The 13,125-nt window shown below is 40.6% G+C and overlaps 2 protein-coding genes across 2 annotated transcripts; one reads left to right on the top strand and one right to left on the bottom strand.

The window, feature by feature from the left end:
• Window positions 1–2,874: 2,874 nt before the first annotated feature.
• On the top strand, window positions 2,875–4,712 carry LOC139390232 (membrane bound O-acyltransferase domain containing 4). Its single transcript, XM_071137486.1, has 3 exons — window positions 2,875–2,996; window positions 3,281–3,505; window positions 3,791–4,712. The coding sequence occupies exons 1-3, from the start codon at window positions 2,875–2,877 to the stop codon at window positions 4,710–4,712; spliced, it is 1,269 nt and encodes a 422-aa protein (XP_070993587.1).
• A 366-nt stretch (window positions 4,713–5,078) lies between these two features.
• Window positions 5,079–13,100, bottom strand: LOC139389284 (4-hydroxybenzoate polyprenyltransferase, mitochondrial-like). Its single transcript, XM_071135870.1, has 8 exons — window positions 12,921–13,100; window positions 11,524–11,875; window positions 9,891–10,057; window positions 9,253–9,374; window positions 8,993–9,078; window positions 5,956–6,089; window positions 5,594–5,782; window positions 5,079–5,369 (listed from the first exon to the last, which is right to left on the bottom strand). The coding sequence occupies exons 2-8, from the start codon at window positions 11,822–11,824 to the stop codon at window positions 5,226–5,228; spliced, it is 1,143 nt and encodes a 380-aa protein (XP_070991971.1). The 5' UTR covers window positions 11,825–11,875; window positions 12,921–13,100; the 3' UTR covers window positions 5,079–5,225.
• Window positions 13,101–13,125: the final 25 nt, after the last annotated feature.

The following is a 13,125-nucleotide window of genomic DNA, read 5'->3' as shown; positions in this document are numbered from 1 at the left end:
AGAGCCATTTTAATGGTTGAAGTGTTTAAGTATACTGAACAAAAATATAAATGCAAAATGTAACACGCAACAATTGTAACGATTTTACTGAGTTACAGTTCATATTATGAAATCAGTCAATTGAAGTAAATTAATTCCATGGATTTCACATGACTGGGCAGTGACACAGCCATAGGTGGGCCTGAGTGGGCATAGGCTCACCCACTGTGGAGCCAGGACCAGCCAATCAGAATTAGTTGTTCCCAACAAAAGGACTTTATTACAGATATAAATACTCCTCAGTTTCATCAGCTGTCCGGGTGATTGGTCTCAGACAATCCCGCAGGTGAAGAAGCCAGATGTGGATGTCCTGAGCTGGCGTGGTTACACGTTGTCTGTGGTTGTTAGGCTGGTTGGACGTACTGCCAAATTCTCTAAAACAACGTTGGAGGCGGCTTCTGGTAGAGAAATTAACATTCAATTATCTGTCAACAGCTATGATGGACATACCTGCAGTCAGCATGCCAATACCATGCTCCCTCAAAACATCTGTGGCCTTGTGTTATGTGACAAAATGGCACATTTTAGAGTGGCCTTTTATTGTCCCCAGCACAAGATGCACCTGTGTAACGATCATGCTGTTTAATCAGCTTCTTGATATGCCACACCTGTCAGGTGGATGGATTATTTTGCTAAAGGAGAATTGCTCACTAACAGGGATGTAAACAAATGTGTACACAAAATTTGAGACAAATGAGCTTTTTTGTGCATATGGAACATTTATGTGATCTTATTTAAACTCATGAAAAATGGGACCAACACTTCAAATGTTGCATTAATATTTTTTGTTCAGTATAAATTGAGTAAAATTTTACTTAACAAGTCACATAAGTATGTGTGCATTAAGTGTTTGACATGCTTTTTTAATGACTACATCATCTCTGTCCCCACACAACTATCTGAAATGGTCACTCAATCGAACAGTGAATTTCAAACAGAGTCAACCACAAAGACCAGAGAGGTTTTTCATTGCACCGCAAAAAGGGCCCCTATTGGTAGATGGGTAAAAAAAAGCAGACATTGAATATCCCTTTGAGCATGGTGAAGTTATTAATTACACGTTGGATGGTGTATCAATACACCCAGTCACTACAAAGATGCAGGCGTCCTTCCGAACTCAGTTTCCGGAGAGGAAGGAAACCGCTCAGGGATTTCACCATGAAGCCAATGGTGACTTTAAAACAGTTACAGATTTTAATGGCTGTGGTAAGAGAAAACTGAGGATGGATCAACAACATTGTAGTTACTCCACAATACTAATCTAAATTACAGTGAAAAGAAGAAAGCCTTTACAGAATAAAAATATTCCAAAACATGCATCCGGTTTGCAATAAGGCACTAACATAAAACTGCAAAAAATGTAGCAAATAAATTAACTTTATGTCCTGAATACAAAGTGTTGTGTTTGGGGCAAATCCAACACAACACTGAGAACCACTTCATATTTTAAAGTATGATGGTGGCTGCATCATGTTATGGGTATGCTTGTCATTGGCAAGGACTAGTTTTTCTTTTTTTTAGGGATAAAATAAACTGAATAGAGCTAAGAATAGGCGAAATCTTAGAGGAAAACCTGGTTCAGTCTGCTTTCCACTACACACTGGGAGACAAATTCATCTTTAAGCAGGACAATAACCTAAAACACGAGGCCAATAAATCCTTCTTTGACTGGTTTCCTCCCCTTCCTCTACACCTGGATTCACCTGGTCAGTCTGTCATGGAAAGATCAGGCGTTCTTAATGTGGATGTCCTGAGATGTGTGTTTTGGTAGACTAAAGTAGCTGTCACACCATGTAAAGGGACCAACCTCATAATTCCTGTAGTCAGCATGCCAATTGCACACTCCCTAAAAACTTGACATATCTGCGTCATTGTGTTGTGTGACAAAACTGTACATTTTAGAGTGGCATTTTATTTACACACCTGTTAGGTGGATGGATTATCTTGGCAAAGGAGAAATGCTCACGAACAGGTATGTAAACAAATTTGTACACACAATTTGAGAGAAATAAGCTTTTTGTGCGTCCGGAAAATTTCTGGGACCTTTAATTTCAGCTCATGAAACAAGGGACCAACATTTTACATGTTGAGTTTATATTTTTGTTTAGTATATAAAGCATTAATAGTGCCTCCCATGCACCACGGAAATTGTAAAGGTTAAAAACAATGACAGAACTGTTTCTTTTTTGTGAATGGAGGTCAAACTGAAGCCAAGCCTACTGTCTTTTTGGCAATCTGTATTGTTGCAATCTTTGCAATAATGTTTGTCTACTAAACAATTACTTTTAAAATGCTTTGAGCACAGATGAGAATGGAGGCAGTTTCCATAGTGCTTCTCCTCATTACCCTGACCAAAACATGTTGTACAATAGATGTCACTGAATTTGCCCCTGCAGCTGGTTGTAAAAAGCTTTTCAAAACACATTATGGCCTTGTTTTTTTAAGAGAAATATTGGCTCATATGTGCAACTGTTTTGCATTAAAATAATAGATTACTGCCGCTCATTGTGGATGGCTCTTTAAAAGAAGTAGAATACAATTTATTTATCCATCCAATATATCAGGGTGGAGACAACTACAGTATATTCAGGCCATTTTACATGATCAACAGTGGACTGTAAAGTAGAGATTTCATGGTTGCTATAGACAAAGAGAAAACAAAGTGGTTTGCAGATGGCTCAAATGTACTGCTTGCTTATCATTAAACAATGATAATTATGTTCATGCCAGACACAGGTGGAATTGTCTATCAAGACAGTCAACACTATATATAGGCCTAAAGTACCACCATTCTCTACTCATAATAGTGTTGATATTTCACAGGAAGGATTTAAAATGGAGCCAATCCAGTGGCTGTGTGAGCAGCATCCATTTCTGACGTACCAATGTTTTTCCATTCCCTTTGCTTTTCTATTCTACGTCTTGGCTAAACAGGGATGTCTCTCTTTGACATACAGGTCTGTATTATATATTTTATACATCTATTGTAGTATTAAGTTGAAGATCAGGGCATTTAAAAAAAGAAAATTGCAACTAAGGTCAGACCAATTATAATTTACTTTTAGTACACACACACACACACACACACACACACACACACACACACACACTTGTATATACAAATTGTTTATACACTGGTTAATTCACACTTGTTGGAACCTCCATTTGGAATTAACAAAGGATTTCAATCAAACTGCTTATTTTGTTTGAGCGGTAGGAGGTATAACACTGGTCTTAACAGGTACCTCTTCTTGGCATCCGGAGGCTGTATCCTAGCGATTGTCACCATGGGTGTATACAGCTTGCTTCTGCTCATCTCCACTGTGATCTTTGTGCTGCTGGTGTGTTTACTGAGCCCAGAGCGTGTCCATCCATGGGTCTTTGGACTGCAGATGGGTTGGCAAACATTCTGGCACCTGCTCATACAGTACAGAGAATACTACCTCAATGAGCCCACTGATTCCAGGTACAGCACTGTTCTTAATTCAGTCAAGACTTTCAAAATAATGTTAGTTTCCTACATGTACTTGTGACTTAAATGTTTGTGTTGGTTGTCTGTGCATTAGACCTCATGAGCAAACTATAATCTGGGGCTTGGGGGGGATCAATGAGTTCACAATGGAAAACATAACATCAGCTCCATAATAAGTACATTTGAAATAAAATAGTCGTCTCCCAGTCCCAATCCACCAATAAAATGTGTAAAGTACAGAACTTAATCTCAGACTGTCTTACTTTTATTTTCTGTCAGGCTTCTGCTATCAATGTCCTCCTTGATGCTACTCACCCAGAGAGTCACCTCCGTGTCAATGGATCTACAGGACGGGGGCAGGGTGACATTAATGACCCAATGCCGGGTCTTTCTCCCACTCATCAGCTATGCACTAAACTTCACTGCCTTGCTCGGCGGACCCCTGTCCTCGTTTGACCAATTTGTATATTTTGTAGAGCAGATTACCATCAGCCCTCCTCCCCAGCCTCTGTCCGTTATATCCTACAAGGGCTTTCAGGTGTTATCTCTGGAGTGGGCTAGGAACTATCTCACTCGTCTCCTCAGAGACAATGCCTCCAGTTTGTCCGTCTCCAACAACGTCCTCACCGATGTCTTGTGGATATGGGGCCTTGCTGTGGTGTTGAGGATCAGATACTACTCCCACTGGAAGATCAGTGAATGTCTGAATAATGCTGCTGGGCTTGGGTTCAGGGGGATGGTCAGGGAGGACAGCCCAAACTGGAGTGGCCTGTCTGACGGAGATCTTTGGACCACAGAGATGTCCTGCCAGGTGTCCGAATTTGCCCGTCGGTGGAATGGTACGACAGCTACATGGCTACGTAGGCTGGTTTTCCAAAGATGCAAAACCGCTCCGCTGGTAATGACGTTTGGGTTTTCCATCTGGTGGCATGGCATACACCTGGGTCAGTTTGTAGGGTTTCTTCTCTGGGCTGCAGCTGTGAGAGCAGACTACCAGATACACAAGTACTTGAAGCCAAAGCTCACGTCTACTAGGAGGAGATTGGTGCGCACCTGTCTGTGTTGGTTAAACACTCAAATGGTAATGGCGTGTGTTGTTATTGCAATCGAGCTTCGAAGCACTTCCTCTTTGAAAATATTGGGTCTGACATACACTGGCGTTTTTCCTCTTCTTAATGTTCTCTTTATCTTCATTGTATGATAAGATCAAGAATAATCCTATCACCTGGGTTTTTAAATGTTGCTGTAAAATCAATTAGTTGACGTTATTCATAGTCATTGACACAAAAAGCACACTTCTATTCTTGCTTGTTTTGGAGGACTGAAGGGGAAGGTATCGTGTTCTGAGAGAGTGCAACCGTCTGATTATTTTGGAGCAATTGTTATCTTATATACAGAACAGTATACCTTGTTGAATGCATCTACCAGCTGAGGGTCAGTGTAGATTTGTAGAAACTTAATGATTTTATCCTAATTGTATGGCTGTTGCATCTTTTTTTTTTTTTTTTTTAGGGCTGTTTGAATTATAGTTGATTAGCTGTTCTTGACATAGATTTTCATAGAAGCCAGAGCTTAACATGAGCTTTATTAGGAGACAAAACCCAATACGGTCAAGACTTACAAAATAATGGTTAGTGTACTACTAAATAACTAGAATGTCCTGTGCACACTAGAATGTAAATCTTGTGTTCTGAGAAGTTAATTGTACCGCTAGTTAATCATTTTGCAATGAAGTGTCTCTTCGTTCTTTCCACAAGTTTCCACAGACTATTCCTAAGAACAGGAGTAGTCCAAGGTTTCTGTTTGAAACAAATTTTTTCCAGCAGTCCTCTGGTTTGTTGATGTCCAATGTGTAGATCTACCCGATAAAGAGAAAGGCATCACAATCAGTTACATCCATTGAAAATAGTTGTTTGGATGCATTTGTCTCGATTATTAAGGAATGATTCACAGTTGAGGGTTCTGTGTAAAACATTAACATAACCACATAGAATTATATTTCTCTGCATTACCAAGGCTAAATCATTATTGAATCATCTCAAACTAAAATGTTAGCACACAGTATATCAAATATACCCTCACCTGATGTGTGAGGTGAATAGCCACAGTTGACAGTGTTGCATAGTAAGGCAGAGTCTGTTCTGCGTTGACCCCAGCCACAATCAGCCCTGACATCATGGCCACCATGAACCCACTGAGCCAAGGCTTGGTCTGCTCCTGGAACCTCAATGCTGTAGACTTGACTCCTACCCTGATGTCGTCATCTTTGTCCTGGTGACAATAGGAATTAATATAGTGCACACATTATAAACAGAGTCGTCATTCATAGAACAATCTAGAATGTTCTCCAACAAACAGCATGAACTGAGGAAGCACCAACATTTGCAACAGCAACTTTAAAATGTCACAAAATGACAGTCATAGCACATGTGTACACTTAATACCTGATGGGCATAGATGGTGTCATAAATTAATGTCCACATCACTCCTGAGAAATACAGAGGTAGGCACACCGACCACTCACAGGAGCCTATGACCGCTGACCAACCAAGCAGTGCTCCCCAATTGAAGGTCAGTCCTGAGGAGAAACAAGTGTTTTATTTTGTTTACAGAGCATTCAGAAAGTATTCAGACCCCTTGACCTTTTTCACATTCTGTTATGTTACAGCCTTATTCTAAAATTGATTCAATTGCTTTTTTTACTCATCAGTCTACACACAATACCACATAATGACAAAGCAAATAAATACTTATTTTTTTTTATTGCAAATTCATTACAAATATAAAACAGAAATACCTTATTTACATAAGTATTCAGACCCTTTGCTCAGTGCTTTGTTGAAGCAAATTGTGTATTACGCTACAAACTTGGCACATCTGTATTTGGGAAGTTTCTCCCATTCTTCTCTGCAGACTCTCTCAAGCTCTGTCAGGTTGGATGGGGAGTGTTGCTGCACAGCTATTTTCAGGTCTCTCCAGAGATGTTCGACCGGGTTCAAGTCCGGGATCTGGCTGGGCAACTCAAGGATATTCAGAGACTTGTCCCGAAGCCCCTCCTGACTGTGTGCTTAGGGTTGTTGTCCTTTTGGAAGGTGAACCTTCGCCCCAGTCTGAGGTTCTGAGCTCTGTTCCATCTTTCCCTCAATCCTGACAAGTCCCCCTGTCGCTGAAAAACATCCCCACAGCATGATGCTGCCACCACCATGCTTCACCGTAGGGATGGTGCCAGGTTTCCTCCAGATGTGACGCTGGGCATTCAGGCCAAAGAGTTCAATCTTGGTTTCATTAGGCCAGAGAATATTGTTTCTCATGGTCAGAGTCCTTTAGGTGCCTTTTTTGGCAAACTCCAAGCGGGCTGTCATGTGTCTTTTACTGAAGAGTGTCTTCCGCCTGGCTACTCTACCATAAAGCCCTGATTGGTGGAGTGCTGCAGAGATGGTTGTCCTTCTGGATGTTTCTCCCATCTCTACAGAGGAACTCTGGAGCTCTGTCAGAGTGATCATCGGGTTCTTGGTCACCTCCCTGACCAAGGCACTTCTCCTCCGATTGCTCAGTTTGGCCGGACGGCCAGCTCTAGGAATCTTGGTAGTCTTGGTAATTTCAAACTGCCTCCATTTAAGAATGACGGAGGCCACTGTGTTCTTGGGGACTTTCAATGCTGCAGAAATGTTCTTGTCTCGGAAATCTACGGACAATTCCTTCGATTTCATGGCTTGATTTTTGCTCTAACATGCACTGTCATGTGGGACCTTATACAGACAGGTGTGTGCCTTTTCAAATCATGTCCAATAAATTGTATTTACCACAGGTGGACTCCAATCAAGATGTAAAAACATCTCAAGGATGATGGAAACAGGATGCACCTGAGCTAAATGTCAAGTTTGATAGCAAAGAGTCTGAATACTTTTTATTTTAAATAAATTTGCAAAAATGTCTTAAAACCAGTTTTTGCTTTGTCATTATGGGGTATTGTGTGTAGATTGATGAGCACATTTGTTTCTTTAATCCATTTTAGAATAAGGCTGTAACATAACAAAATGTGGAAAAAGTCAAGGGGTCCGAATACTTTCCAAATGCACTGCATATGGCAGCTCTATTGCAAAGACCAACTCAGTGGCCTTGTGGTTAGTGTCCACCCTAAGATTGGAAGGTTGGGAGTTCGAACCCTGGCCAAGTAATATCAGACTGTAAAAATGGGACCAGATGAGTCTCTGCTTGGCACTCAGCATTAAGGAGACATATTGGGGGTAAGGCCCTGCAACAAACTAACGTCCTGTCCAGGGGGTGTACTTATACATCTGCCTCACGCTACAGAAAAAGGACATGGGCTCCTGCTTAGAGCTGGGATGATATACCAAAAATTACTGACACCGAGATTTCCGTTCCTCTTACCAAAGCTTACGTCAGTCATTTTGACACACAACGTTCCTGTAGATTGTTCTAAAACCATTATTTGATCAACAGTAATGCATTATGTCGATTCCTGTTATGAAAGTATCTGAATGTCCCTGTTTCACTGTCGACGACTGAAGCACAAGCATACGACTGTTGCGCGAAATGCTATTGCGGGAAAAAGACAGTTTTCAAAGCAACTACTGTTGTTCTAGTTACAGATAGTAGAGTCACAGCTTTTCTGTGAGTATATAATGTATTTCTCACCTCTTAATATTAAAATTCATGGCACCACTTTACAACCGAAGTAGGATGTAGTTAGGAAGGTTTTGGTGCGCCCGCGGGGCACGCCATTTGCAATGAATAGGCCTAATCCTAGCACTGGAAAGTTTTTGTAGGACATTACATTTACTTAAAGATTAATCAATTAGCCTACATGGCTACCTAGCAACAATACCCCATTTAGAAATCTAGCTAAGTGTTTTGAGTTCCTACTTCCTCAGGTGATGAATAATATAACCACGGAAAATATGCCCAATGATGTTGGATAATTCTCTGAAAAGCCCAAAAGAAATCTTATAATTCTGGATCCTATTTTGCCAGGTGGCAATTAAAAAAAAAAAATCAATCATGCATTTCCCTGATATGTTAGATGCAATAGCTTACTTTTTTAATCATAGGCTACACCATCGCCATTGTCTTACTTGGCACTGAAAATATTTAGGTCTGGAGCCCTGACGCTAATGTAAAGTAACTGTCCATCAAAAATGTCTTTATCATTGTGTTGGTTGTTATTGAGAAAAATAGTTACATTTATTGCAATATGACATTTTACCATAACGCCCAGCTCTAGCACCTTCCCCCAAAAATATTTTATTGTAATTTAAGCGCTGATTCATAGTTATCGTAAAAAATGGGTACAATTATCGCGATATGGATTTTTGTCCAGATCGCCCTGAGACGTTCTAGCTCCTACAAGCCAAGGATCATGCAAGGTTAATTACTTCTCTAACTATCTATTGCAAAGGGGAAGCTACTATTTGTGACAATTGAAACAATGCGGATTAAAAAGTATTTACAAAAACATACCCAATACAAGCTGTGGCCAGTAGGAGATCCTCTTCATTAGTGGATATGTGACTACCAAAGATAGGGAAGCAGCTCCAAGAGCAATACTGTGAACGGACGGGAAAGTGAAATGTCATCACATCTGTCCAAGTGGTCTGCTCGTGGACAAGACAGTATTCCGGTCACAATCTTGTGCACTTTCACAATCTAGCCTTAATCTAATTTTAGAAAAGTATTTTACAGCTGGCTAATGTGTTCTTTGGTTTGAATAGGGCATGTACCTGTAATAATTGAGACAAAGCAGGACCCCCAATGCCAGAGAAAGCTGACCCCCCAAGAAGACTAGGGCCTGCATCTGAGTGATCTCCCCTGCAGCAATTGGCCGAGTAGCTGTCCTGGCAACCTGCAGATATACAAAGATGAGGCAAAATAAACAGTCAAAAGCCTTTCCATTAAGTCCTCTGATTGTATAATTTCCATGGCAGTTTGTTCCATTTTGTGCTGCTTTGAGTAAAGATGAATTACTTTTGGCCATAAACTATGTGACAAGTGTGATTTAAAAAGACACCCTCCGGCGATATATATTTTTTTACTTTTCCTGTTGAAAAACAATATCCCATGTCAAAATACAGTAAAGGACAAAACAAAAGTATGTTTTGATCAAAATTCAAGTAGAAGTTAGTCTGATGGTACCCCGCTGATTTCCTCAGTCTCCTCCCTCGCTTGAGGGACAACAGAGAACAAAAGAGGAAAGTCCACCCTCCCCATGTGCTATGTCATGAGGCACCTGGACCACCTATTGAGATGTGCCTTTTTTTAAGTAAATCAGATGAGGTGAAAAGGAGACTGGGGTAGGACTTCAACAAAAACGATGAGTAGGCCTATACTATATATAAAAAGGTGACAACTAGTAGATTACCTTCTTGTCAAAGTCCTTGTCCCACATGTCATTGATGGTGCAGCCAGCCCCTCTCATCAGCAGGGCCCCCGTGCCGAATAACGTGAGCATGCCCAGATGTGGGAGGCAGCCTGGGTCTGCAGCCAGGCCGATGCTCCAAGTGCAAGGCAGGTACAACAACCATGTTCCTATGTCACAAAGAACAGGCAATCAGATCAATGTTTCAAAACATTAAATGAAGAACAACTGATGGCGTTTCAGACACCTCATACGTACGTACACCTCTTAACCCTTTACATTCATGGGAATTGGCCTATATGGATAGGGATGAATTTAAATATTTATTAAAAAAGAACTATGAAAAGCATATGCATGACCATGGTAGCAATTGAAAGTGAACAGTTTGGAGATCATGGGAAAATAATTAGACCAAAAGGTGAGTGCACAAGAGTTCACCTGACACAAGACTGAATCCCAACATTACACTGTTGATTATGTGAATTTTACATTCTGTACTTTCGGCATATTTGTTGAAAAGTAAATCTGAAAATACTCTGGATACATTCAGTAACATGATAAGAGTATTCCTGGAAAATGTGGGGTATGTACAACATAAGACAACAAAAAATGACAAGGGTTTATGTGAGAGGACTAACTGATGTCTCCAAGTCGGCACTCACCTCTACAAAGTGTGCAGTTCCTAAGCAATTTCAATGCACTTTTATGGCTCAAAGAAGAGTCCAACTATAAGGTACTTTTTGGCACTTTCCTAGCTGTGCCATTGAATAACTAAACCACCCTGCATCCCTGAATTACTGTTGTTGTTAACCTAATCTAAAATCAGTCCATTATAAATCACAATCTGGGTCAGGTGGGAATGATTTGAAAGCTTGTTCTATTGCCAACCTGACTAGGGAAGTAAAAAAATATATGATCTTACAGTGTTAGGCTGTCACAAGGCAATTCAGAAAAACGGTTGGTAATTTTGGAATGCATAAAAAGGAGTCACGAGTGCATTTAGGTGTGTATTCTCCGACAAATTGTTTTCACAATAAAACAAACATAGGGTTAGAACAACTCAGGTTATGATGCCATGTCATCTTGTAACTGTACATCAAACATAGTGATAATCAACATTGACACTGTATATGACAAGTATGTGAAGTGCACATTTGGAGTCACGGGGGTTTGACTTGCTTGTATGACATCAAAGCGGTATTTATTATAATCCTCAACATCTCGTCTTTCAAAATACAGAGTAATCTTAATTTACATAATTTCCCTCACTCAGACAACAATAAATATGAGAAAGTTGCCCAATTACCAGGAGGGCTGATGGCAACTTCTTGTTGTGCGTGGTGCTCAAGTTCAGAATGGCTGTCAGTAAAAATCTATACAGGGCTGTGAAGCGTAGTCAGAACTCTGACATGTATATCATGTTACTGTACAGACACTAGGTTCCAATGTAGGTGTTTATTACTGTCCAGATCTAGCCATTTTCAACCCGTATGTATACAGGTATGAGTGTAAAGGGCTGCCATTAAAAATACAAAATTATAATATGATTCCAGACTGTTAAATCTATAGTCCATCAGTTATCCACCTACCACATAATATAACATTCAAACCCTCGGTCAACATTAAAGCTACTAACCGATTGGTTTGTCAAGTCTCATTAATCTGAGGTAGGCTTGCATGGACGCTGGGGCAGAGTTGACAATCCCAGCCGCTGACAGGCTAAACAGTCTTTTCCTGGTGGCATCAAGTCTGGTTGGTGGATTTAACAACCATGATTGCGGGCTATTTTCTGGGTGGTGGGTAGAGGCTGCGGTTTTTCTCTGATTGTTCAGGTAATTGCTGGAGAGGCTAGGGAGGTTGGAGTAGCAGGTCCCATGGTGACGCCGCCTCCAGGTGTTCAGAATGACTTGAGAAGTTAATCTGGCAGGGAGCATCATCTCCTCTCTCTGCAGTCAAATGCACATTATCCTCCCTGACACTTGTCACATCTGGAGAGAGAGGAAACATGATGTTGTCATTTAAATGCAAATTATGTCCTTTGTCATGAAGGGCCAACCACACACAATAGGGTTGCACTCTTTGCCTTTACAGTCTAGTGTTTTATTGTGTGCCAAAGCTGAATGGCTTTACATGACTGACACACCATCAGACTGTGGAAAAACTAAAATATAATGTAACATACAACGGGATAATGTGGTGCTCCATTCGCCGTTCCAGGTTAGATACTGTAACGGCTAAAAGGAGCATTTTCTAAATTCAAAACAAGCCCCTTGCAACTAGACATGGACGTTTAGAACACATTGGTTGTCTTCCAAGTTGGGAATTGAAGAAGTATCAACAAGTTAAGGTTGGTCGAAAATTCTGTGCTACTCCAAAAACAGTACATATCTAATAACGCCTATCAGCCAGCTGGAACAGAGTAATTGTCTGGCTATGCGATATTGTTAATAGTTACTACAGTACCTAACAGTTAATAGTTAATAAACCACATGCAGGCAATGCCACACTAAGTAGCTAGCTAACCAAGTGTTTTGTGACATTTGCAATCCACAATGTAAATCCAGCCGTAAATCAATGACTCTTAATAGCCTAGGCAGCCTATAGTTAGGCACCAAATGTCCGATTTCAGACAATTTAGGTTGTTGCATACCCTTGGCAGAACGTGATGTGCAAAATCCTAAATTGTCCGAAAATAGAAAAATTATGTTTAATAAAATACGTATGTTTCCCCGTTTTTTTTCGCCTTCTCGCCATTAAAGCTAGTTAGAGAAACATGTTGCCTTCGCAGGCTAAATGGTGGATACTTTATGTATGAGCAGGTCCACGGGGGACGCGACCGCCGGGAATGCACATCAAGCTTAGTGCATGGGCGCTAGATCTGCACTATCGGTCTAAGTAATCTATGGATTCATAACGCTGAACGCATTGAGGTTAGAGTTCACTTGCTACATTATTTCAGATTGTAGGACGAAATGTGTTAAATTTAATATTTTTCACTGAACGGTCATATTTTTACAAAACATGCAAACTTACCTTACTAAAATGGCTTCCCGTTTTTTTCTCGCGGAATGTTTGGTACGACATGTTAAATGTTCCGCAAGAAACACTCGCCTGGTCGGTTGTTGTTCTGCTTGTGGGACAATATTCCACGTGGGATATCAAAACACCGCCAATTTTGGCGCAGCTAAATGTTTTATGGTCATATTCGTGGTTGACACTTTTAAAAGCCAGGTGGAGA

Source organism: Oncorhynchus clarkii, chromosome 30, assembly GCF_045791955.1.
Source record: "Oncorhynchus clarkii lewisi isolate Uvic-CL-2024 chromosome 30, UVic_Ocla_1.0, whole genome shotgun sequence".
In the NCBI taxonomy this organism is placed as follows: Eukaryota; Metazoa; Chordata; class Actinopteri; order Salmoniformes; family Salmonidae; genus Oncorhynchus; species Oncorhynchus clarkii.
The sequence above is the reverse complement of the archived record's forward strand: the minus strand, read 5'-3'. Positions and strand labels throughout refer to the sequence as shown.